This window comes from Podarcis muralis, chromosome 3 (genome assembly GCF_964188315.1).
Source record: "Podarcis muralis chromosome 3, rPodMur119.hap1.1, whole genome shotgun sequence".
Classification (NCBI taxonomy): Eukaryota; Metazoa; Chordata; class Lepidosauria; order Squamata; family Lacertidae; genus Podarcis; species Podarcis muralis.
In genome coordinates, this window is record NC_135657.1 from 15,555,232 (window position 1) to 15,576,956 (window position 21,725).

The 21,725-nt window shown below is 46.8% G+C and overlaps 1 protein-coding gene across 3 annotated transcripts in view; it reads right to left on the reverse strand.

Moving 5' to 3' along the window:
* The window catches only part of FOXN2 (forkhead box N2), a 51,501-nt gene that overhangs the window by 15,659 nt on the left and 14,117 nt on the right, over window positions 1–21,725 (reverse strand). For 2 of the 3 annotated variants that reach the window (XM_028725023.2, XM_077925473.1), the window contains exons 2-3: window positions 13,479–14,029; window positions 3,639–3,760 (exon numbers count right to left, since the gene is read on the reverse strand). In XM_028725023.2, the coding sequence (XP_028580856.2) occupies window positions 3,639–3,760; window positions 13,479–14,015 (659 nt within the window). In that variant the 5' untranslated portion in view covers window positions 14,016–14,029. Of the gene's footprint in view, window positions 1–3,638; window positions 3,761–13,478; window positions 14,030–16,073; window positions 16,400–21,725 lie in introns of those variants that run through there. The other variant, XM_077925472.1, reaches the window with a different exon arrangement.

The window sequence follows — 21,725 nt, forward strand, 5'->3', positions numbered from 1 at the left end:
CCCACCTGTCAGAGTTAGCTGGTGGGGTGCTGGGATATGAAGATCTGGCACACCAGACCAAAACGTTTCTGCACCTGTAGGGGACAGAGGTCACTGATGGGCAATACTCTGGCTGCAGAATGTCTTGGGTTCCAACCCTGGCATCTCCTGTTACAGGTGATGTGAAAAAACTTCTGCCTAAGATCATGAAGTGCCACTTCCAGTGAGATAATACTGGGCTACCTGGGCAAATAGTTTGAACTGGTCTAAGGCAACTTACTACGTTTCTGGATTCCACCTTCAGGTTTCCATACTCCTGAGGACTAGAACCTCTGTTAATGAGCAACCGTTTTGTGCTTTTTATCCTGATCCTGCGTCCTCTTGCCCTGCCATTTCTTTCTCAGATACACAGTTTCCCTTGGCATTTCTTCCTGTCTTGTTTTAAACCCCAGTCTCTAGATTTGGCTTTACTCCAGGGCCGCAAACACTGAGCTCCAGCACAGGCCTTGCAAATCCTGTTCTAAAGTGTGTGGGAAGTGTTCTCAAGCCAAACACCACCACATATTTTAAAGCCGTCTTTGTAAAGAATGCTCTCTCTCTCTCTCTGTGTGTGTGTGTGTGTTCCTTTAAAGATGATTTTCCCTAAGTGAGTTGGAGAATAAAGTCTGAAATAAGCATCTGTTAACAGGAGCCCTCCTGGCGAGAATTTCTACTGCGCTCTAGTCTATTTTGGGAAAAGGGGACTGGAAGTCATGCGTCCTTCCTGCAGTGGTGCACATAATCTACCTCAGGGACAACACTGCAGAACTTTTAGCTGCCCTGATGATTTTAAAAGGACCTCGTCTCCTCAGCAGCAGTTATTTGTTAACCTAATGAAGGGCAGCCAGTTTGACACGACAGAACAGCAAATCTGCCAATTTCAGTTCCCCATGTTTCTACAGCAGTGTAGAATTTTATTTTTAAAGTCCTTGTGAAAATTCATCCACATTTTTAGGGCAAATTTCTCCTAACACAAACATTTTCATATGCAATTTTACCACTAACATACACATTTTTGCAAAGCAATTTTCCTTCAGGTAATGCATCTTTTGCATGTCATTTTCATTTTTAGCCCAGCCTATACATTTTTGTAAACACTGTTTACAAAATTCAGAGAAGCGCCAATTTTGAAGGGTGGCCGTGTTTCGGATTGTTGTCTTGTTTAAAAAGCTACAAGTTACATAGGTTTGCCTTCACATGCAAACTGAATCGAGTTTCTCTTCCATCCCTACCTGACATTCTGTCTGTAACAGGAAGTCTGTCTTGGGCCCTGGAATATCCAAACAAAAACTGGCAAGACATCTTCTAGTTATGACACTACCGTTCACATTCAAAACACAGGCTGCAGTCCTGCAACCATGTTTGAGTGGAAAGCCTCGCCACAGTCGCTCATGCATAGGTTACTTCAAGGCTGGATTAATGCAATGCGCTCCATGCAGACCTTCCCTTGTGCCTGATCCGGAATCTGCAGTTAGTGCAGAAAGCTGCAACACAACTGCAAAGAGGAATGAGACCTTGCCAGCATTTAACACCTGTGCCCCACCAACTTCAGTCTACTTGCAACCAGTCAACGGGAGGCTCTGCTCAAGCGACTGTTGTCCTCTCTGCCTTCCACTCTCCCAATCCCAAAGGGTCCAGCCACCCTTGGGAGCTACCAAGCTCCGATCTCTGTGCTCCTACATATGCAATGCTTCTGGCAGAAAGAAAAACAAAAGCAAAGCATGTCAGCTGTTTTTCAGTTCATGCCAGACATGGATACAGGCTTGACTTTTTGTTGTTAAGGGACTCCCAAAATTTCATTTCAGCCTTGGCGCTTTGCCAGGAAGGCCTTTCCATCTTGGTCAGGTTAAAGATTTCTCCTAAAGTTGATTAGTTGTGTCGATTTTTAGAGCGCATCTAACTCTTTCGTTAATTGGGCAGAGCGTCAGTTTTGCGTAAAACACCAATTGATATTTTCTCCGTTGGATTCATTGCTGGAATGGATTTCTCCTCACTGCACGTCATCGAGGGGCAGCCTTGGCTGAAAGGCATTCCTGTCTTTGCAACGGGCAAACTGTTTCTACCGTAGGCTGGCGGTGGTGACCTGGGCTAAGAGCCAGCTATGAGCTCCATTTTCTCCCACCACAAGTTCATTTGCTTTCTATCAGGCAGTTGGCTCATCTTCTAAACTGGGAGCATAAATACCCCCAATCTCCCCCACGCAAAAAAACAAGTTCTGCATAACCCAAATGCGACCAGAAAATTAATTCTAGCTTGCAACTACAATCTTCAAAACACTTACTTGGAAGCAAGCCTAGTTGAAATCTACATGATCTCTTTATCAGAGGCAGCCAACATGGTGGTCTTCAGGTGCTGATAGTCTCCAGCTCCCATCAACTCCAGCCAATTGGTCAGGGATGGTGGAAGGTGCAATTCAGCAACATCTGAAGACCACCATGTTGGCTACTCTTGATCTTTATAATTTGTTCTCAGTTCCTTAGTTTTAGGTTTTGTGGTGAGCCTTCAGAGCTGACTGGGAGGGGATGAGGTGGGGGGAGGAGAAGGAATTGCCAAAAATGGCTTCCCACCCATTCTGCTCCTGTATGCTTTCTATCAGAGAAGGGATATCAAATGCAAACTGCCCATAACATTTAATCAAGACGTTCCACTGGGATATAGATTCCAGTAAGTCTCTCTCAGCTAACACAAACATTCAGCTGTTGCCATTGTTTTTTTAAAAAGATGCTTCCTATATTCAAGCAGAATAGCAAGGATAATCGAAAGAAGGTAGTCAACATGTGAAGCTGTCTTAGACTGAGCGATGGCTAAGTCTTATTTTCTCTGTGTTCTCTTATTTTTTCTAGTCCTAAGCTCAGTTCTTCATATGTTCAAATCAGTTTGCACTTTTTTTAAAAAAAAAGAAGAGTCCTCATGAAAATTCATCAGTGTTTCAGTGCAACGTTTCTCCTATTTTATATATATATAATTTTTGCCTGATATACACCTCTTCTTTTTTTACTATTTCCTCTAATATGTGTGCTTGGACACTCTTCCCATCAATACGTTCATATTCCTGCAGACACACTTTACCCCAGTATAAGCATTTTTGTACACATTACAGAGGTTGGATGGTCATCTGTTTTAGTTGAGATTCCTGCCTCGCAGGGGGTTGGACTAAATGACCCTCAGGGTCCCTTCCAACTCTACAATTCTATGGCTCTGCTTGCCTGGAGAAATGAACCACAAAATTCACACAAGTGCAAATTTTGAAGGGTGGCTGTGTTTCGCTTCATGCCTTGTTTCACAAAGGGCAGACTGTGCAAGTTCACCGTTCAATGAGAGCTGAATCGAATTTCTCCTCTGCTCCTACTCAGAGTCATCCCACCGCTGCCTGATCTTGGCTGGCAATGGCTTTGCAGGGCTACAAAGGGTGTGGGAGTCTGGAGATGAAACTAGGACCTTCTCCACACTAAGCTATGGCTGACTCTTTCTTCTAGACTTACCGGAACCAAAACGAATGTTCTATTTTTTCCCCAAAAAATGTATCACCACCTGCGGACAACACTGATCTAGACGGAAATCTGCGTTCCACCAACCACCCGTCCCAGATTGCACTGTGTTTAGAGCAACAAGAGTCCTACCTCAGTGGTGATGCTGGTGGGGTATAAAAAAAGGCAGAGGGGAAAGGCTGCTTCTTCAGGGCTTGTATTAGGTTCGGTTTATATTCTGGGTCCACACACCACAAAGAACCTTTTCCATTCACCTAGGAAACAACAAAAGCACCCGTGCTTATTACGAAGGACTTCTCCCATTTTGTGCGTGCCCGCGTAAGCCGTTTCAGAGGACAGGACCACCACTTCCACAACCGACTCATTCCAGGATACCTCCTGCAGGGAAACGGTCGTAAGGCAGCAGCATATCCAGTTTGCAAACGTGTGATGATGAACTGCCAATTTTGGTACTTGAGAGACTCTGGGTCGTAGATGAAATATGCTCACGGCAGGCTGGAGGCTGCTGAGACAGACTTGCACCCCAAGCCTGACAAATTGCACTTCAAAGTCTGTGCACCACTCCGTACAGCAAGCTTCCTCAACTAAGGGGGCCTCCCAATGTTCAGGACCACAACTCCCATCAGCCCCAGCTAGGAGGCAGTGTAAGAAACTCAGGTATCTCAGGTCATCAACAAATGGCACCTTGAACGTGGGTTACGGTTGCCACAATGGAATGTCTAGGCATCTTTTTTTCCTGTGAAATTTGCAATTATAGATATATATACCATATATACTCGTGTGTAAGCCGACTTTTCCAGCACATTTTTTATGCTGAAAAAGCCCCCCTCGGCTTATACTCGAGCGAGGGTCCCTTTTGGGCTGTTCCTTCCTCCTCTACCACCTTTGCCGCAATTTCAGGCTGCTTGTTCTTCCTCCATCGCTGCCGCCACCAGCCTCTGCCTCTCGGCAGCACCCTAGGTAGGCAGGGGGCTGGGAGGGGCCGGGGGGGGGAGACAGAAGCCCCCTCTGCCGCACTCCAGCCCACCAGGAGGTTTGTGGTATGGTGAACCGGCTTAAACTCGAGTCAATAAGTTTTCCCAGTTTTTTGTGGTAAAATTAGGTGCCTCAGCTTATATTTGGGTTGGCTTATACTGGAGTATATACGGGTATATCATTTCTATGCCGCTTTATATTTTAAAGAAAAAAATCTCAAAGCAGTTTACAACACATTAAAACATCAAATAACACAATCCAGAATAAAACAAATACAAGCTTCAAGGAAAACATTTCAGATCCTTCTCTAGGTGACGTTTTGCTTTCCCCATATTTACTTACCTACTTAATTTATAGAGCTGCCCCATAGCAGAAGGACTCTAGGAAGCCAGTGTGGTGTAGCGGTTGGAATGTCTGACTAGGACAGGCATAGGCAAACTCCGGCCCTCCAGATGTTTGGGACTGCAATTCCCATCATCCCTAGCTAACAGGACCAGTGGTCAGGGATGATGGGAATTGGAGTCCCAAACATCTGGAGGGCCGGAGTTTGCCTATGCCTGGACTAGGACCTGGGAGATCAGGGTTCAAATCCCCACTCAGTCATGAAGCTCATTAGGTAACCTTGGGCCAGTCGCAGCCTCTTAACCTGCCTCACAGGGTTGTTGTAGAGATTAACTGAGGGGTGTGTGTGAATCGTACTCCTTGGAAAAATGGTGGACTGTAAATGTAATTGATCGCCGAAGAATTGATGCTTTTGAATTATGGTGCTGGAGGAGACTCTTGAGAGTCCCATGGACTGCAAGAAGATCAAACCTATCCATTCTTAAGGAAATCAGCCCTGAGTGCTCACTGGAAGGACAGATCGTGAAGCTGAGGCTCCAATACTTTGGCCACCTCATGAGAAGAGAAGACTCCCTGGAAAAGACCCTGATGTTGGGAAAGATGGAGGGCACAAGGAGAAGGGGACGACAGAGGACGAGATGGTTGGACAGTGTTCTCGAAGCTACCAGCATGAGTTTGACCAAACTGCAGGAGGCAGTGGAAGACAGGAGTGCCTGGTGTGCTCTGGTCCATGGGGTCACGAAGAGTCGGACACGACTAAACGACTAAATAACAACAATAAAAGCAATTAATAAGCTCTTCTTCTTACCTGCTCCAGCCAGATGGAGATGCCAGTCACCAACCTAGCATTCTGAGATCTCAACATGGTAGCAACTGGACCTGCACCAGTAGCAAAATGCGCCTGGTCACCTGTCTAATTTCTAACATTGCTAGGGGGTCATAGTCCAGCAATGTATGGAGGGTTCCAGGTTGAGCAAGGCTGCCATTTATCCACACACCAAGATTCTACCAAATCTACTGCAACATCACAGCCATCCTATGTACTTAATGGGCCAATGTGAGGGTTAACCTTTTAAAACATGGCGGCCACTCACTTCCAAGCACTTAAGATGGGTTTTTCAACAGCTTCTGCCTGGTACCCACCATACTGGAGGGGGGGGGGAATTATCAACCTTACGCAGTTCCTTGGGACAGGGACGGTCCTTCAGAAAGGCACAGGGACAGCTGTTGCCCTCCAGGTGTTTTTCTAGCTATGCTGGCGGAGTCTGAGGAAAGCTGCAGTCCCAACAACATCTGCACAGCACCGTATGTTGGGAAATAAGTGCTTGTTTGCAAACTCCATCCAGGGCCCCTTCCGCAAACACTTTCCCATCAGATCCAGGAAGCAAGTTGAAAAAGCGGGAGGAGAAGGGTCAAGCTGCCAGCTGAGAGAACACCTCTCTCGACAGATCGACGGAAAACCTTGTATGTTTCATGACATCCCAAACATCCTACTCAACACCTGCCACAGTATCAAGGCATGAAACCATCAGCAATCCTGATTCAAACCCTAAGAAACACGGCTGTTTTGAATACAGTTCGATTTTACAGCAACAGAGGAACCACGACGCTGCCTCACACCAAGCTAGGCAGCTGGTCCCTCTATATCGGTGTGGAGAACCTAGTGTGGAGAACCTGAAGCTCACCAGATCTCTCCACCAGGCCCTCAGCACCCTCCCCAAATCACATACCTCTTCCAACCACCGCCCTCGCCAGAGCTGCTTTGCACCCTTTTCAAAAGCTTTTGACTGGCTGGAATGTGGCCTTGAACAGAGGTTGAACAGCCCTCTCTCATGGATACTCCTGCACTGCAAGGCGTTGGAGTAGATGACCCCTGGGCTCCCTTCCAATTCTACAATTCTATGAAAGCCTCTTCCTCTCCAGGATTGAGAATAGAGAAGGTGTAGAAACTATTCTGCGTCACGATGAGAAAACGGACATCCATTGCTGCACCCGCTTTTGCACCTGGTCCTGCCCACCATGGGCATGAACTCAGCTGCCCCAGGATAAATGACAATTCTAACTTCTGTAACAGCAGGTTCTAAAAGAAATTATCTGATAGGTTTGGCATAGAATTTGCCTTCTTTCTCACACACTCTCCCGCAAACCCTGTTAGAACACCATGTTCTTAACAGACATCCTAAACACAGAAAATAGAAAGCAGCAGGCCTGCTGAACTTTTCCATGGGTGGTCTTCAGTACACGGAGAAAGCCGTGCCCTGCCCTTGTTCCCAGACATCCTAAAATTGGGCAAAAATATGGCAACTCCACAGGGAGACAGTGGTACAAATGCTGGTTTTGCAGGAAGTTGTTCTGGCTGGTTTGCTGCTTATAGGTGGGGTCCGCAACGATGTGTTGCAGCATGCAGTGCTCCTGTTCAGGGTTCCAGCAGGGACACTCCATTCCATTTCACGCCCTCCACTTTCAAATCCAGCCCTTTCCCCAAGAGACATGCCTCATTCTGTGTGCACCAGAAAAATACCTGGGGTTATTTCCCCCCCTATGTAAAACAGTGGTAGTTATGGGTGACTTTAAAGAGGATCAGAGAAACTCATGGAAGCTAAGGCTATCAATGGCCTCTAGCCACGATGGCTGTGTTCCTCCCACCACTGCTGGGGGATTGTGCCCCTGAACACAATTGCTGGGCTTCAGAAGTGGGGAGATGGCTGTTGCCCCAGGTCTTGCTTGTGAGTTTCCCAGAGGCATCTGGTTGGCCACTGTGAGAACAGGATGTTGAATGAGGTGGGCCTTTGGCCTGATTGAGCGGGGCTTTTCGTATGACGATTCAGGAACCGAATAAATATCTGAACCAAGCTTTAATCCCCGTGATGATGTTCAAGGCCGCAAGGTAAGACATTTTTGGCTTGCCTGAGGCAGCCTCCTCCTCCTTTTTACACAGGGGTAGAGCAACTACTCTATTCCAAACTTAAAAATGGAAAGCGTAATGCTGGTGGTCAACAAAAGAGGTTTAAAGACTGTCTCAAGGCAAATCTTTAAAAATGTAGTATAAACACCAACAATTGGGAAACCCTGGCCTGTGAGCGCTCCAGTTGGAGAACAGCCTTTGCCAAAGGTGTCATGGGCTTTGAAGATGTTCAAACTCAGGAAGCAAGGGAGAAACGTGCTAAGAGGAAGGCACGCTTGGCAAACCCTCACCATGATCAACTCCCATCCAGAAACCTATGTCCCCACTGTGGGAGGACATGTGGATCCAGAATTGGCCTCCACAATCACTTACAGACTCACTGTTAATGGAAGACAGTTTTATTCAGCTATGAGTGATCGAAGAAGGAGGAGGAGGAGGAGAAGGAGAAGGAGAGGGGTTTACGTGCGTAACTCAACCATTCTGCTTCAAAGCGCCTGCTGGAAGCAAACCACCGCTGAAAAACTAAGAAGTGTTGAAAGCAGTAATGGATACAATTAATAGCGTAATTTCTTAATAGCAGGTTTGCTTGCATTTCTAATGGTATCTCATTTGGAAAGGCCGTGTGGAAAAGGGTGCTATGGGCTTCTTTCTCTTCAGGCAACGAATTAACGGAGCCTGTTTCAAAATAACAACTATTTGTTCCATTTGCATCTCGATCTTTCTTCTGGGTGCTTGTGCTTGAGGCAGCTCTTATTTATTTAATTAAGTGCATCTGCATCCCAAATTTCTTCTCCAAGGAGCTCAAAGAGGTGTCCATGGTGCTTCCACACCTCCTTTAAATCCTGAAACAACCCTTAAAAATGGGAAAAGATTAAGTCCCAACGAAAGAAGAATGATGAACAAAGATGATTGAATACACTGAGATGGCTAGACTTAACTGTGGTAATTAAAGAACAGAATGAAGAAAAAATTATTGAAGAATGGAAATATTTTGAAAAAATATCATGGTTATGCAGGATTTAAAGTATAGCAGCTGATAGTTTAATCATGATTAACATATATAATGGCTAAAATATAAGTAATATAGCAGCTTTCTAAGGTACGAAAAGAACACAACGGAAGGGTGGGTGGGAAGTCAACTAATATGAGATACATGTTCGGATGGTTGTTTAAAAGAATTTATAAAGTTTGAAAAGCTAATTTTAAAATGTTGTTTTTAAAAAAATAATCCCTGCAACAACCCCATGTGCTCAGTTAGGCTGGGAGGCTGTGACTGGGGCCTATGGCCATCTAGTGAGCTCCATGGATTTGAAGCCTGGTCTACAAGGTCCTAGTCTGACCCTGTAACCACTACCCAACACTGGCCAGCATCCGTACTGTGCAATGGGAGTTTCAGCACCTGGTGAGCACCAGGCTGCCTACCTAGGGATTAGTGGCAGATAATATGGCTTGTTTGTGGAAGATCCCAGGTTCAGACCCTGGGGTATCTGGCTGGCTATGAAAGGCTACCACCTAAGACCCCATCCTACTTGGTATGGAAGGCAACTTCATCTCCTGAAAGTATTATAGCTTTATCCGATCGTCCTGGCCAGTCACTTGAGTTCATCATCACCAGAGGTGAAGCTGAAATCACTCCCCTGAATGTACTTCTTAGAACTCAGCTATTTGTTGCTGGACCGCAGCTCCCACAATTGCTAACTATTGGCCATGCTGATGGGGGCTTATGGGAGTTGGAGTCCAACAACCTCTGGAGGGCCGTGGGCTCCCTACCCCTGCTAGAAAGGATCTCGCAGGTCAGCTCCTTGCCTAGGGTATCAGAAAGAAGCCGGTCTACTTTCAGTGGCCGCTATTTCTAAATACACTTGGAAATAGCAGCCTTTGCCTCGAAGGTAACACCTGTGCGTTACAAGGGAAGCTGACTTTGCAGAAGCTGCGATCCCAATCCCAAAATGTGATGCTTTGTCCAAGCAGACATTTTTGTAGCGGTGATGAGAATATAAACAGGGAAAGAAAACCTTCACGTTGACAAGATGAACTCCAAGGACCCTTCAGCTTCTAAAAAGTCAATGATTTTGAACAAGGCAGGCAGCCTGCACACGTCAGCTAGCTAAATAAGATGAACTGCAGAAACACACTGCATTGGGAAGTTCCTGAGTCGCCCCTAGCATCTTCACATTGCCAAAAACAGAAAATAAAACCAACTTTCTTTTTCTTAAAGTGAGCATTTCTTGAACATCTGTCATACCCTGCCTCCACTCCATGGGAAAGCAAAATAAGCAGGTTTTGCATCACTTGCACTATTTACTACTGGTCTTTTACAAATCATAGTTCCAAACATGGAAAGACAGGCTTGAAAATTTTAGACTTGGAAGCCAATAGCAGTTCTCACCAGCTCCAAGAGTAGCAGGGGAAGGAGAGGGAGCAATAAATAGGCTTGCTTTCAAGTTCAGATCTTGGCCACTTTTGCACCCCTATGTCCACACTTCTTTCTGCATGAGAGAGCAATGGGCCAGTGGTGGCAATGATAATAATAATAATAATAATAATAATAATAATAATAATAATAATACCCTGCTATCTGACTGGGTTGCCCCAGCCACACTGGTAGGGCACATGCTCAATCTATAGCATAGAAAGGGAACTCCTGCCTTAAATACTAAAGAGGTAGACAATACTGAGCTAGGCAGACCAATGGCCTGGCTCGCAGAAGGCAGCTTTCTATCTGCAGTTACGTTTGACCTGAAAACTGGGTCCCATTTAGCAGAAGCACGGCCCTCAGGTGAGAAACACGCCCTGCTCCAGACAGCTACCCTGGCTATGTAACAAAGCCGAGTTGTGTTATTTCAGCAGATCTGATCTGCGCACGTATCCTGTTTCCATTGCATAAGCAGATCCTCTGTGAGGAACTCCAAAACCGGTTTTGCAGAGCAACTTAGAAAGCGGCAGTGTTCTTCCCCTTTGATACTCCTGAGTTCGGGTTGCATCAAGACGCACACACGTGTGTCTTGTACGTGCCTTCGTGCTTGAGCTTAAAAAAAAAGAAGACGGAGGAAGGAGAGGTTCCTCCCTCCCCCCTCCTGCCCGCCCCCACCCCCAGCAAATGGCACACCACCGGATCAGCAGGAACACAACCTCTGCATCGTGGCGGCGGCGGCAGCCTCTCGCAAGCCAGCCAAGCAAGAGGAAATGCTGCCATGGCAACACAAACCAGGCTGCTATTTGAGCCCATACTTCACACGCTAAGCTGTCTCTACCCACCCGACCCGACCCCCCCCCTGCAAACAGCACAACTTTCAAATAACTAATCTCTTCCACTTTAGGAAGCGGGGCTGACGCAACATGCAATTTCCAGCTGTTCTGAAACAACCACATCCTTCCCCAGGGCGCGCAGGCTCTGAAAGGTACACCCAAAAGAGCTGGCAAAAGCCTGAGTCACCTGGGCAGGTACCAAAGCAAGGAAAGAAACAAGAGTGGGCAAGCAGGGCACCGATATTAACTTCTGCGGCATGTCTTACGCTCGCGTGTAATTATTACTGAGTCATCAGTGTTCAGAAAGGGAGGAAGAGGGTGCCTGTCCACTCCCTTGGTTACCAATACATAGACGCAGACATTGACGGCACCCGTTCCAATGATCTCAATTTACTGGAGACAGTCCCTTGTATCCTGCTACCTGCCGCGGGCAGTCTTAGACACTGAGATATGAGAGGTAGGAGATACATGGCACCTTCATCCTAGGTTATGGGCCCAACAATGGAATGTCTAGGCACGTTTTCTTTAACAACAAGAATACAGTGCTGAAAATGAATGAACTGCACCTAAAACATGTTCATTTTTCACAGGGTCTAGTCCTTCCCCTGCCCAACCGCCTAATATTCTTAAGAGGGTCTCTTCTCTAGTCTTCAGAGTAGCTGGAAGTGGGGAGGCAGAAAAAGGTCCTCCTTTCCTTCCACTCTGCAGTTTTAATCGGAAATCTTAGGTGCAGAGCTCAGAAACGGCTCTGGGATGGCCTGGGACTCGGGCTCAGACTCGGAACCAGAAGAGTCTCACGTCTGCACCGTATCCTTTGCCTCAGGCATCATCTGAACCAAGTCTGGAACCTGATCCTGAAGAGTCCCAGTCTGCACAGGTTCCCCTGCAACAAGCACCAGCTGGGCCAAGTCAGGGGCCTGAGCCTGCCCGGGCTCCAGATGCGGGGATTACCTTGTTGGCCTCTGCTGGGCAATCACTTACAGCTGCTCCACTGGGTCTAGTAACCCACCAACGTCTCCCGAGCGGCAGAGACTAAGGTCTGAGAGAAGGAGAGACCTGAGTACTCGCAGGAGGAGTGCTCACCTTCGGGCAAAACAGGGAGGTGAGTCGCCGGCGGATCAGGACCGGCCATTACCCTGACAGAGATAAAAGGCTGTTGGACCTCGCCCCAGGTTGCAGGAGCAACATTGCTCTATGCCAGATCCTGCCTGAGACCCTGTACCTGTCCTTGCCTGGTTTCCTGCCTCGTGTCCTGCCTTGACCCTGTCGGACTGTCTCCTAGCGGAACCTACAGATTCTGGACCAGACCTGGACCGTGGTTCTCAGGTTACCCCCGGGCCCAGCACAGGCTCGCGCTAATGAAATTCCATGTCGCAAAATGCACCTAGAACGATGGGCGCTTCAAACACTGGCTGCAGGTAAGTTATCTTCCTTGCCCATTCATGGACAGACCTACGAGGGTCTCCGTAAGCCAACAAACTCTTCCAAAGTGGTGTTTCTTTTTCTTCCCCTAAACTGCAAGATCCTTCCTTGAAACAAGGACACCTAGCAGAAGTCCTCCACATGCCCTATCTACGACAACACTCTTCTCCAACTCGATGCTATTGCGCTCCAGCTCTGACCAGCCCCCAGCCAGTACGGCCAATGATCAGGAATGATGGGGGTTGTAGCCCAGAGACATCGAGAGGGCCCCATACTGAGGAAGACTGTGATATAAAGACTCCATCTGCTTCTGGGGAGCAAGACGAGCCTGAGTTTTGCTCCCAATACTGCAGCTACAAGCTCTGGGGAGGCGGGCAAAGTTAGGTGGAAGCCCAATTTGATTTCTATTCTACCAATTTGTTTTCAATTTTACCATGCATGGCAAACTAAAAAAAAGAAAGAAAAACAGTTGCAAAAACAGACCAAATAAAACTATTGTTGCATATTGCTAATAAATACTGAGATTCTGAAGCATCTCCTTACCCAGGGCCTCTCAGCCTCCTAGCTCTCATCCAGGCTCCCAGGCAAACTAAGAGGACCCGACAAAGTCACACAACAAAGAGGATTCCTGGAACCTGCTGACATCAGCCTAGTCCCAGGTGGCTAGGGTGCTAGATGGGTCCCCAGAGGAAGTGATGGGTGGACCAAAAAACTGAAACCGTATTCTGAAAAGACAGTGGTGTTACATGTTCTAAGTTCTCCAGCCCAGGAGGTGGGAAGGCGGCCTGGTCAGGATGGGGCCGCACTCCCCTGGAAGGAAAGTGTCAGTCTTTTTGGACAGCGTCAAAATACTCTTTGTTGGTTTGACTGCAGGGAACTGAACAGGGCTACCCCCTCTCAAAATTGTAGGGCAGCAAAGACATGGTTTGTGTTTGTGTGTTCCAACAAAACATCTGAATCAAAGGAAGTTCCACCATCTTTTCCCTTAAACCAACGAGCAAAGCAAACTGGTTACGGTTTTAGTTTTTTGTTTTTTAAAGAAAGAACAAAAGGAAGAGCAGTAAGTGCCCAGTTCTCACCTTGCCGTGGCTTCTCTCCACCTTCCGGAAACACTTGTTCAAGGAAAGATTATGCCGGACCGAGTTCTTCCAGCCAGTGGGGGCCGTGGCAAAATACGGGAAGCGCTCCAGGATCCAGCTGTAGATTTCCTTCACCGGCAAGCTCTTATTGGGCGAATGCTCTATCGCCATATAGATGAGGAGACTAAAGGAATAGGGGGGCTTCGATGTGGCAGATTTCTTCTCGGGGTTGGAGTAGCAGGAAGAAGGGTAGGATGGCACACTGTCGCCCTCGATGTCGTACAGGGGGCTAACCACCGGAAGACCCTCACTTCCGAGGCTGAAGTTTGTTAGGAGGTTCGTGCTTTCGTGAAGCCAGTTCAAGTTTGTGAGCTCGTCGTCGGCCAGTTCGCTATCCACAGCTGTGGCCTTTGGCCGAGCCGCGTCCACCGCCTCCGGCAAGCTCCCCATTCTTTGGATGTGCCGCAGCCCCGCGGATTTCTCTGCCCCCGGCGTTTCAGCTTTCTTGTCCGGAGTCATTCCAGTTACTGGACCCATTTAATCTTGTTGGCCTAGAAACAGGGGGGAAAGCTTTTATAGAAGCGTAAGGAGAGTCTGCTGGGTCAGGCCAGGGGCCCACCTGGTCCAGCATTCTGAATGCAGGATCCAAGCACAGGAATGAATAGAATCAGAGAATTGGAGGCAACCCCCGAGGATCATATAGTCCAACCTCCCACAATGCAGCTGTCCCCATACGAGGATCGAACCTGCAACCTTGGCATTATCTCTGCTCTCCTGTGGTTTCCAGCAACTGGCATTCAGAAACATACAGTAGAGACAGAGTATAGCCACCATGGTTTGAAGTAGAAAACTGCCTTATAGATGAACGAAACTATTGGTCCGCCTAGCTGCGTATTATTTACAGCAGCACCAGGGGTCTGAGAGAGAACCTCGGGCCCAGGGGTGGATTGCGGCCCTCTTGGCCTCTCCATCTGGCCCTCAGGACTTTCCCATGGTCACACTAACCCTGTTTTGTAGCCTCCTTTCTACCTGGGCTGGAACATGTCCTTGATCTCTTATGAGGCCTATTGCTTGGAGGACAGAGAAGGATCTGATAGGGTGCATAGAAACTAGCCCACTGTACAAGGTAGGAAATTACATCCCATCCTCTGCCCATTTTTGCGTCTAATTCGCCTGACCACTGCTATGAGGTCCCCAGAAGGATGCCCAGAAGGGAATGCAGTCCTCAGGCTGAGTCGGGTTCCTTAACCCTAGTTGGCAACAGGTCTCCCAAGTGCCATGGACTGGCTGGATGAAGGCACCAGTCAGGGAACTTTCATGGGAAGGAGAGCCAGGGGATTGGATGACCATGAATGGTCAGAGGGAGAAGAGAGAGCAGGCTAGGAGGAGGTGGTGTCGGAAGCTGAAGAGGCAACAGGCTTTAGTGAGCAGGAAGAGGCCGTGGCAGAGAGCAGTTCAGACTCCAACTCGGAGGCTGGAGAGGAGGCAGAGTGGCGACCGGCTGCTGAAGAATCCAGGGAGTCTCCTTCTTTGAGCAGCTCTCCCTGGTTTCCCATAACATGGAGAGAAATTAAGCAGGCAGAGCAGAGGATGACTGTGTGCAGACACGGCCTGAGACTGCGTGGGAAAGGCCCTGGAGAGGTGGAGGCCTAGTGGCTACCGGGAAGGCGGGGACCTTCAGTCCTCACAACTGCTTAATCGGGACAAGACCTCCTGGAAAGAGTTGCTGAGACCACTAGGCCAGAGCTGTGGGTTGTTCCCTTAAACAAAGAAATAACTCCACTGGCCTGGAGTGATGCATCTTTGTTGCTGACCTACACCTGATTCCGGCCCTGACACCAAGGTTTCAGGGAGGAGTCTTACGCCCAGAACCTCCTGTGTGCAGAGGGAACTGAGCTAAGGCCCTTTTCCTGAGTGGACGGCCCCATGTTTTTTGGAGAATTAAAGTGCGTAATAAACTGCCAACCTGAAATTTAATATTTTTTATTATCGCGGTGGGTGCATAGAAGGCGATACTGTTTGGGCCATCTTTGCTCAGCTCCTTTCCACCCACCCACCACTCGGCTCACTGTGTATTCATTTGCCTGCAGGCGCCATTAAGAGGAACAAGTCCTTTGCCATCCTTTCTGTCCCTCGTATTAATATTTGATACGTTGCGTCGTAAACTGTTGCTCTCATAAACAGTATTAAAACCGTGGGTTTCTCTTAACCATCCCCCTTTGGCGGTGTGGCTGAATCAGAGACACCATTTCCCACGGGGGGGGGGGGGCGGGGCATTTTCATGGCAAAAGCTCAAGGTGAGCTCTTTTGAGCTCATTGGAAGGCAGGAATATACAGAAAGTGTGGTATTGGCTGGCTTGCCATTTCTGAAGGAAATGCAATTTTGGGGGGCTCAGTGGCAACACACTCACTACTACAGCACTGGCAGGTAAAGATGGACACCATGGGTTGCGCTTTATTTTAATAAAAGAAACAGGAGGGCAAAATTCCAAGAGCTCTCGCTTTCTTTGCTATGTATTCAAGCTCTGGGAAAGAAAAACTCCTGAAAATCTGCAGTAGGGTTGGAAATGTAATGGAGGAGGAAGAAGCGTTCACCTAGCTGTGGAAGGCACTGACTGGATAGCATCCATGCCGTCAGCATCCATGACGTCACAGACACACAAATATCCAGAGCCGTTTTGTGCTTGCAGGTGAATAATCCACTATAACGACTTCTGCTTCAAATTAACCACTTAAGTATTAAAACAGATAAAAATATGATTAACAATTGAAAACATCAACACACACACACAAATTTAAAACTCAACAGGCCAAGAAGCTTTGTAGTTTGAGGTGGGAGGTCATCAGTCACCAATGGTGCTTGTGGAACCACAATTATGTGCAGCATCCACCAATGCTGAGGATTTGGGAATGGGCAACATTTGGACACACGCTGCCATGAAAATGAAGTTTCTCTGTTGCAAGAGAAATTCTCTCCACTTCCAGTATTCTTCATGTCCTGAAGTCGGAAGACGCCTCCAAGAAAGATGGTTGGATCGCTAGCAACCACAAAGTAACAACCAGGCAATTACTGCATTAAAAATGTCAACTAGCAAGGCCCAAATAAAGCTGAACCTTCAATATTGTTCAGACCCATCAAAGATGACTTGGCCTGCCTACACCGAATTATTCTGTAGGCAGGAGGACAGATTGCTGCTCCCTGGAGAGATATAAGCTCCCCGAGATACAAGCTCTCTCTAAATTAAAATATTTCATAAAAAGGTTTACCACCAATGTGTTAAACTTGCAGATTATGGTCCAAACACATATACACATAGAAAAAAAAGATACTTCTTTTTTTTACTATTTCCTGCAACTACTTTAATTAAATTCTGCATCAAAAACCACTTAAGCATTTGGTAAGCTATAAAGCAGCAGAATTTATATTCTCTGTGCATATATAAAAAGAAACCTGTCTTCATTTCACAGTGGGAACCCATAGCCATATCAGTGTGAATCAAACAGAGTTATGACATCTAATCAAGGCAAGGTTTCTATAGCAATGGCAAAGCGATTTCTTCAGACCTGGCTAACAGGCAGCTGATACGCAAACAGAGCACGCAACGCCTTTACATGCCTTATATCTTGGGCATCCACAAAACAAAACTGAAAACCTGAGAGGTACATTGATGTTTGCTTTTATTTCGCTTTTTTAAAAAGACGGGGAACTGAGCTGAGGGTACAGGCAACTTTCCCAAAACCACCCATAACCCACAACTCTTTGCCATGCAGAATGGAGGCTGTGCAACTCGCAATCGCTTCTCCATAGGATTGAGAGAACTGCCCGAAAAGCACAGGTAGTTATGCAAGGGGGGGGGGGCTGCAGGATGAATGGGTGGAAATAGCATCCCCCTACTTTCTCGAGCAGGATCGTGCATTAGATCTCAGTTCCTCCATGAGCAGGAGGAGCCCTTCCATTCATAAAAGGGACACTTTGGGCACAACCCATTGTCCCAAACATCCAGAAATAACACATGGCACAACATCATCACCCCCATATATTGTTAAGGACTTGCATAGAATCTTGTTAAACATTAAGAGTATTTCACACACACTTCAGGAACACATACTGCAGATTTGGGCGGCGGTGGAGGGAGGCAGATACACTGAGAATAAGAAACAGCAGCCCAGTTAAAACATCTTATTCCGATTTTCTCAACAGCCTTTGTTCATTCTGCCTCACAAGTGTGGGTTCCCAACTCATTCCCAGGTTGCCCTACCCATGGTTTGCCATGATGCAAGGCCATTAAACGCTAGACCATGGTTGTGGTACTGACAATAGCTTTCCTGGTAGGACAACATGGTAAACTGTGGCTAGAGCACTTGGAAAAGGATGTGAGCTTCTGTGTCACATTCCCAAGCTAAACCATAGGATCATATGAAGCTAATTTAGAATGGGCAAGATGATATGCCTACCTAGCCCTGCCTTCCCAAAGCCAGTGCCCTCCAGATGTTGTCGGACTAAAACTCTTGTCAGCCCCAACCAGCATGACCCCTCTGAGATATCAGGTTGAGAGAAGTCGATCAAGTCCTTTCCTTATATAGAGAGAGTGGCGGGGGAAACCCAGCCAGATGGGCAGGGTTTAAATAATAAATTAATAATAATAGTTGCTGCTACTATTATTATGAAAAGAAAAACTGTTAACGTACTAATTTTTAGCACACTCAAAGAGATTTATCATATATTTGCACATGCTTGTGAGGGGAAGTCACATGAAGTCAGGTGTTTGGAACTGCCCAGGCGGACAGATATCAAACCCGTTTACAGTGGTACCTCAGGTTAAAAGCTTAATTCGTTCTGGAGGTCCGTTCTTAACCTGAAATTGTTCTTAACCTGAGGTACCACTTTAGCTAATGGGGCCTCCCGCTGCTCCACGCCACCGCCACACAATTTCTGTTCTCATCCTGAAGCAAAGTTCTTAACCTGAGGTACTATTTCTGGGTTAGCGGAGTCTGTAACTTGAAGCGCCTGTAACCTGAAGTGTCTATAACCTGAGGTACCACTGTACTGAGCTGCAAATTTATTTTATGGATAAAATCTCACTGTGGAATTTCTCCCTAGTGGGGGGGGGGGAACCCCCACAGTACAAGACGGCTCTGAGTACGGGACCCTCACACATCCTTTTCTGTATAGGAGTCAAATCAGCCAGCAAGTGTGTTGGATAAAGAGGGGATAACTGAAGCAAGAGAACGCGCAGCATTCCTAAATAGAGTCGTGTTCTGGCTTCCTGCTTGTTCAGCACTGCACGTTCCAATCGGCCTCTGAAAGGCTGGACTGTGGCCTCATTACGCCAGAACTTAAACCTTTGGCATTTAATACCAGAGTACATTATGTTGCAATGCTCTTTAGGGTGTGTACCTGCATGAGAGTGTAGGTGGGGGCAGGGAATCAGAAGGCGGAGGAGGGTTATTCCTAGACTTGTCATTATGATCTGACATCCCATAAAACCTGTTCTGCCTCCTGGGCAAAAGAGAGAAGGCGGCTGCGTAAAAACAGACACGACTATTTTACGCTGCTGAACAGCATTCAACCTCCGTGTCATAATTGGACATGCGCCTCCCCCTTGTCCCCTGCTTCTGAGTACCAGTGGCTCAAAATCACAGGTGCAGAGAGAGCTCTTGCGCTCGAATCCTGCTTCTGCGTTTTCCACAGGTATCTTGCTGGCCACTGTGAGAACGGGATGCTGGACTAGATGGGCCATTGGCCGGATCCTGCAGGCTCTTCCTATGTTCATGTTAGGTGGTATCTGCAGGAAACCCTCACCTGCAGAGCACAGTGATGGATTGGGTATCAGTGTCAGAAACACAAGAGATCTAATCTAATCACCAAATGGCACGTTAAACCTAGGTTACGGTCGCCACAGTGGAATGTCTAGACGCCTTTTTCCTCCCCAATGAAGTTTGTTGTTAGTATTATTATTCATTTCATTTCTATGCCGCTTTATATTTTATAGAACAAATCTCAACACGTTAAAACATCAAACAGAACAATCCAGAATAAAACAAATTCAAGCTTCCAGGGGAAATATTTCAGATCCTTCTCTAAGGGGCATTTTGCACCAAGAGATCTCCACATGGTTGCAATTGGACCCGTGCAAAACACGCCTGGCAACTGTCTAACACTGTTTGGTATGTGAGACAATCTTTCCTTACCAAGAGACTTACTCAAGAGTAGACCCACTCAATTCATGAATATGATTGAGTTTGCTCCATTCTTTTCAATGAGTCGACTCAAAAGTATAACTCAGTGGAATACAACACTTTCGAAACAGACTTTTCTTTCCATGAACTTCTCTAAATTTCCTTTAAAGTACGGTAGTTGGGCAAACAGAATCGCAGTATTTTTTTTAAAAAGGCTTTAGTATCACAACATTCTTACGCTACTAAATCACAACCATCATCCAAAGGCCTTCTGGTATTTCACAACAAGGCATTCTAAATCTTTATTTTCTTCCCCAAACGTCACAACCTCTAAACCAGGTGTGGAGATTCAGCTGGTGTCTGAACCTGGAACACAGAATCTCAGGCTGACATTTGACACAGATCTCATTACAACACCTGTGTGCTAGGGGTGAGGAGAGAAATATGTTTCAGTTCTCATTTAAAGATAAATGTGCCTATTCATGCTTCTGAAACAACACAAGAAAAACTGAAGCACATCCATCCTTCAAAACTCACAATTCTTTGAATTTTGCAAGGCAGTTCTCTGGAGAAGTAATGTGTACAAAAATGCATGCGCTGGAGTAAAGTGTCCAATAAAAGGCACATATTAGTGAAAGCAACACCTGAAATTTAGGGGAAATTGCTCCACAAAATTTGTATATTAGGCAAAGTTGCATACACACGTGTATCAGAAGAAATCTGTATTATAATGCTGATAAAAATATTTTTTAATGCAAACGGATAGGGAAATGTGAAGAACTGAAGTTAAGATTCGGGGGGGGGGGGGGGGGAGAGAGACTGGAAGAAACCAAAATGGCCAGATTTGCCCATCCCAACCAAAGACATAATTTCCGCTTCCAATTTGACAATGGGTGCAGCCTGTAGGAACGGCTCCCGAACTCAAACGCAGACTCCCCACCTGAACGCAACGCGCCGAATTTCATTCCAACGTCTAAACGCTCCAATCGAGGCAGACCAACAAATAGGAGAGAGAGAGATTCGTTTGGCTCCGCCATCAGGCCTCTGAAACACTCATCCATTTAAAGCATATGTTCAAGGAAAATCCAAGAGGCGAGGAGCAAAAAAGAGTTACCTTTGTTCCTTCTCTCCCTTTTCCCTTTGTTCTCAGCAACTTCCACACATGTGCTACATTACGCTGCCCATCTCACCAGAGCTGCTGTTGAGATCAGAGGTCAGATTTAAATCCCAAAATTCAACTACAGACGGCCTATATTTGATTACAATGCTACATACACCGCCGTGTATCCAAGACAACTGGAGCATTATGTTCTCCTCAGGGATAAAAAAGGAGGAGGGGGAAAGAAGAAGCCTGCCTCTTGGTCATAGTTAAGGCAAGCTGGCACATCCCTTAACAGTCTCATCCCCGCTAGATGAGAAAGCGCATGCAGTTGTAGTGTTCATAGCACAAACCACCTGCCTTCTCTCTGGCTGCGCTGATGACAGACATAAGATTTTAAGAGCCAGTCCATTGCCCAAATAATAGACGAGTTGCTTGGGGATGCTCTTGAAGACATCATGGTCCAGGTAGCTGCAGCACCTAGAAGCATCTTTTACCAACTGTGGCTGGTACATCAATGATGGCCACTCCTGGATCGATATCACATGTCCACAGCGTCAAGACAAGACTGCTGTGACGCACTTTGTGTTGGGCTTCACCTAGGCTGTTTGGGAGCTGCAACTGGTGCAGCGTGCTGCTTACTGGTCCACCCTATCGCCCCTCCTGAAGGAGCTTCCCCGGTTGCCAATTTGCTACTGAGCCAAGTTTAAGGTTCTGCTGTTGACTTATAAAGTCCTCCCACAGAGATCTGGCAGGCACCCTGAGCATGGCGGATCCACCGGTAATATAAAAAGTTTCTGCTCATCCAGACAGCTGTAGATTGTGGATTGCATTTACTCTCTGTTTACTGGGTGAATTTTGCGACTTTCCCCCTGTATATTTTAATTTGGTTTTTAATGTAATATTGTTTTAATCATGTGGTGCACTGCGCTTAGGTACTCCACCAGAATAGCAGCTGTGTATGCCCA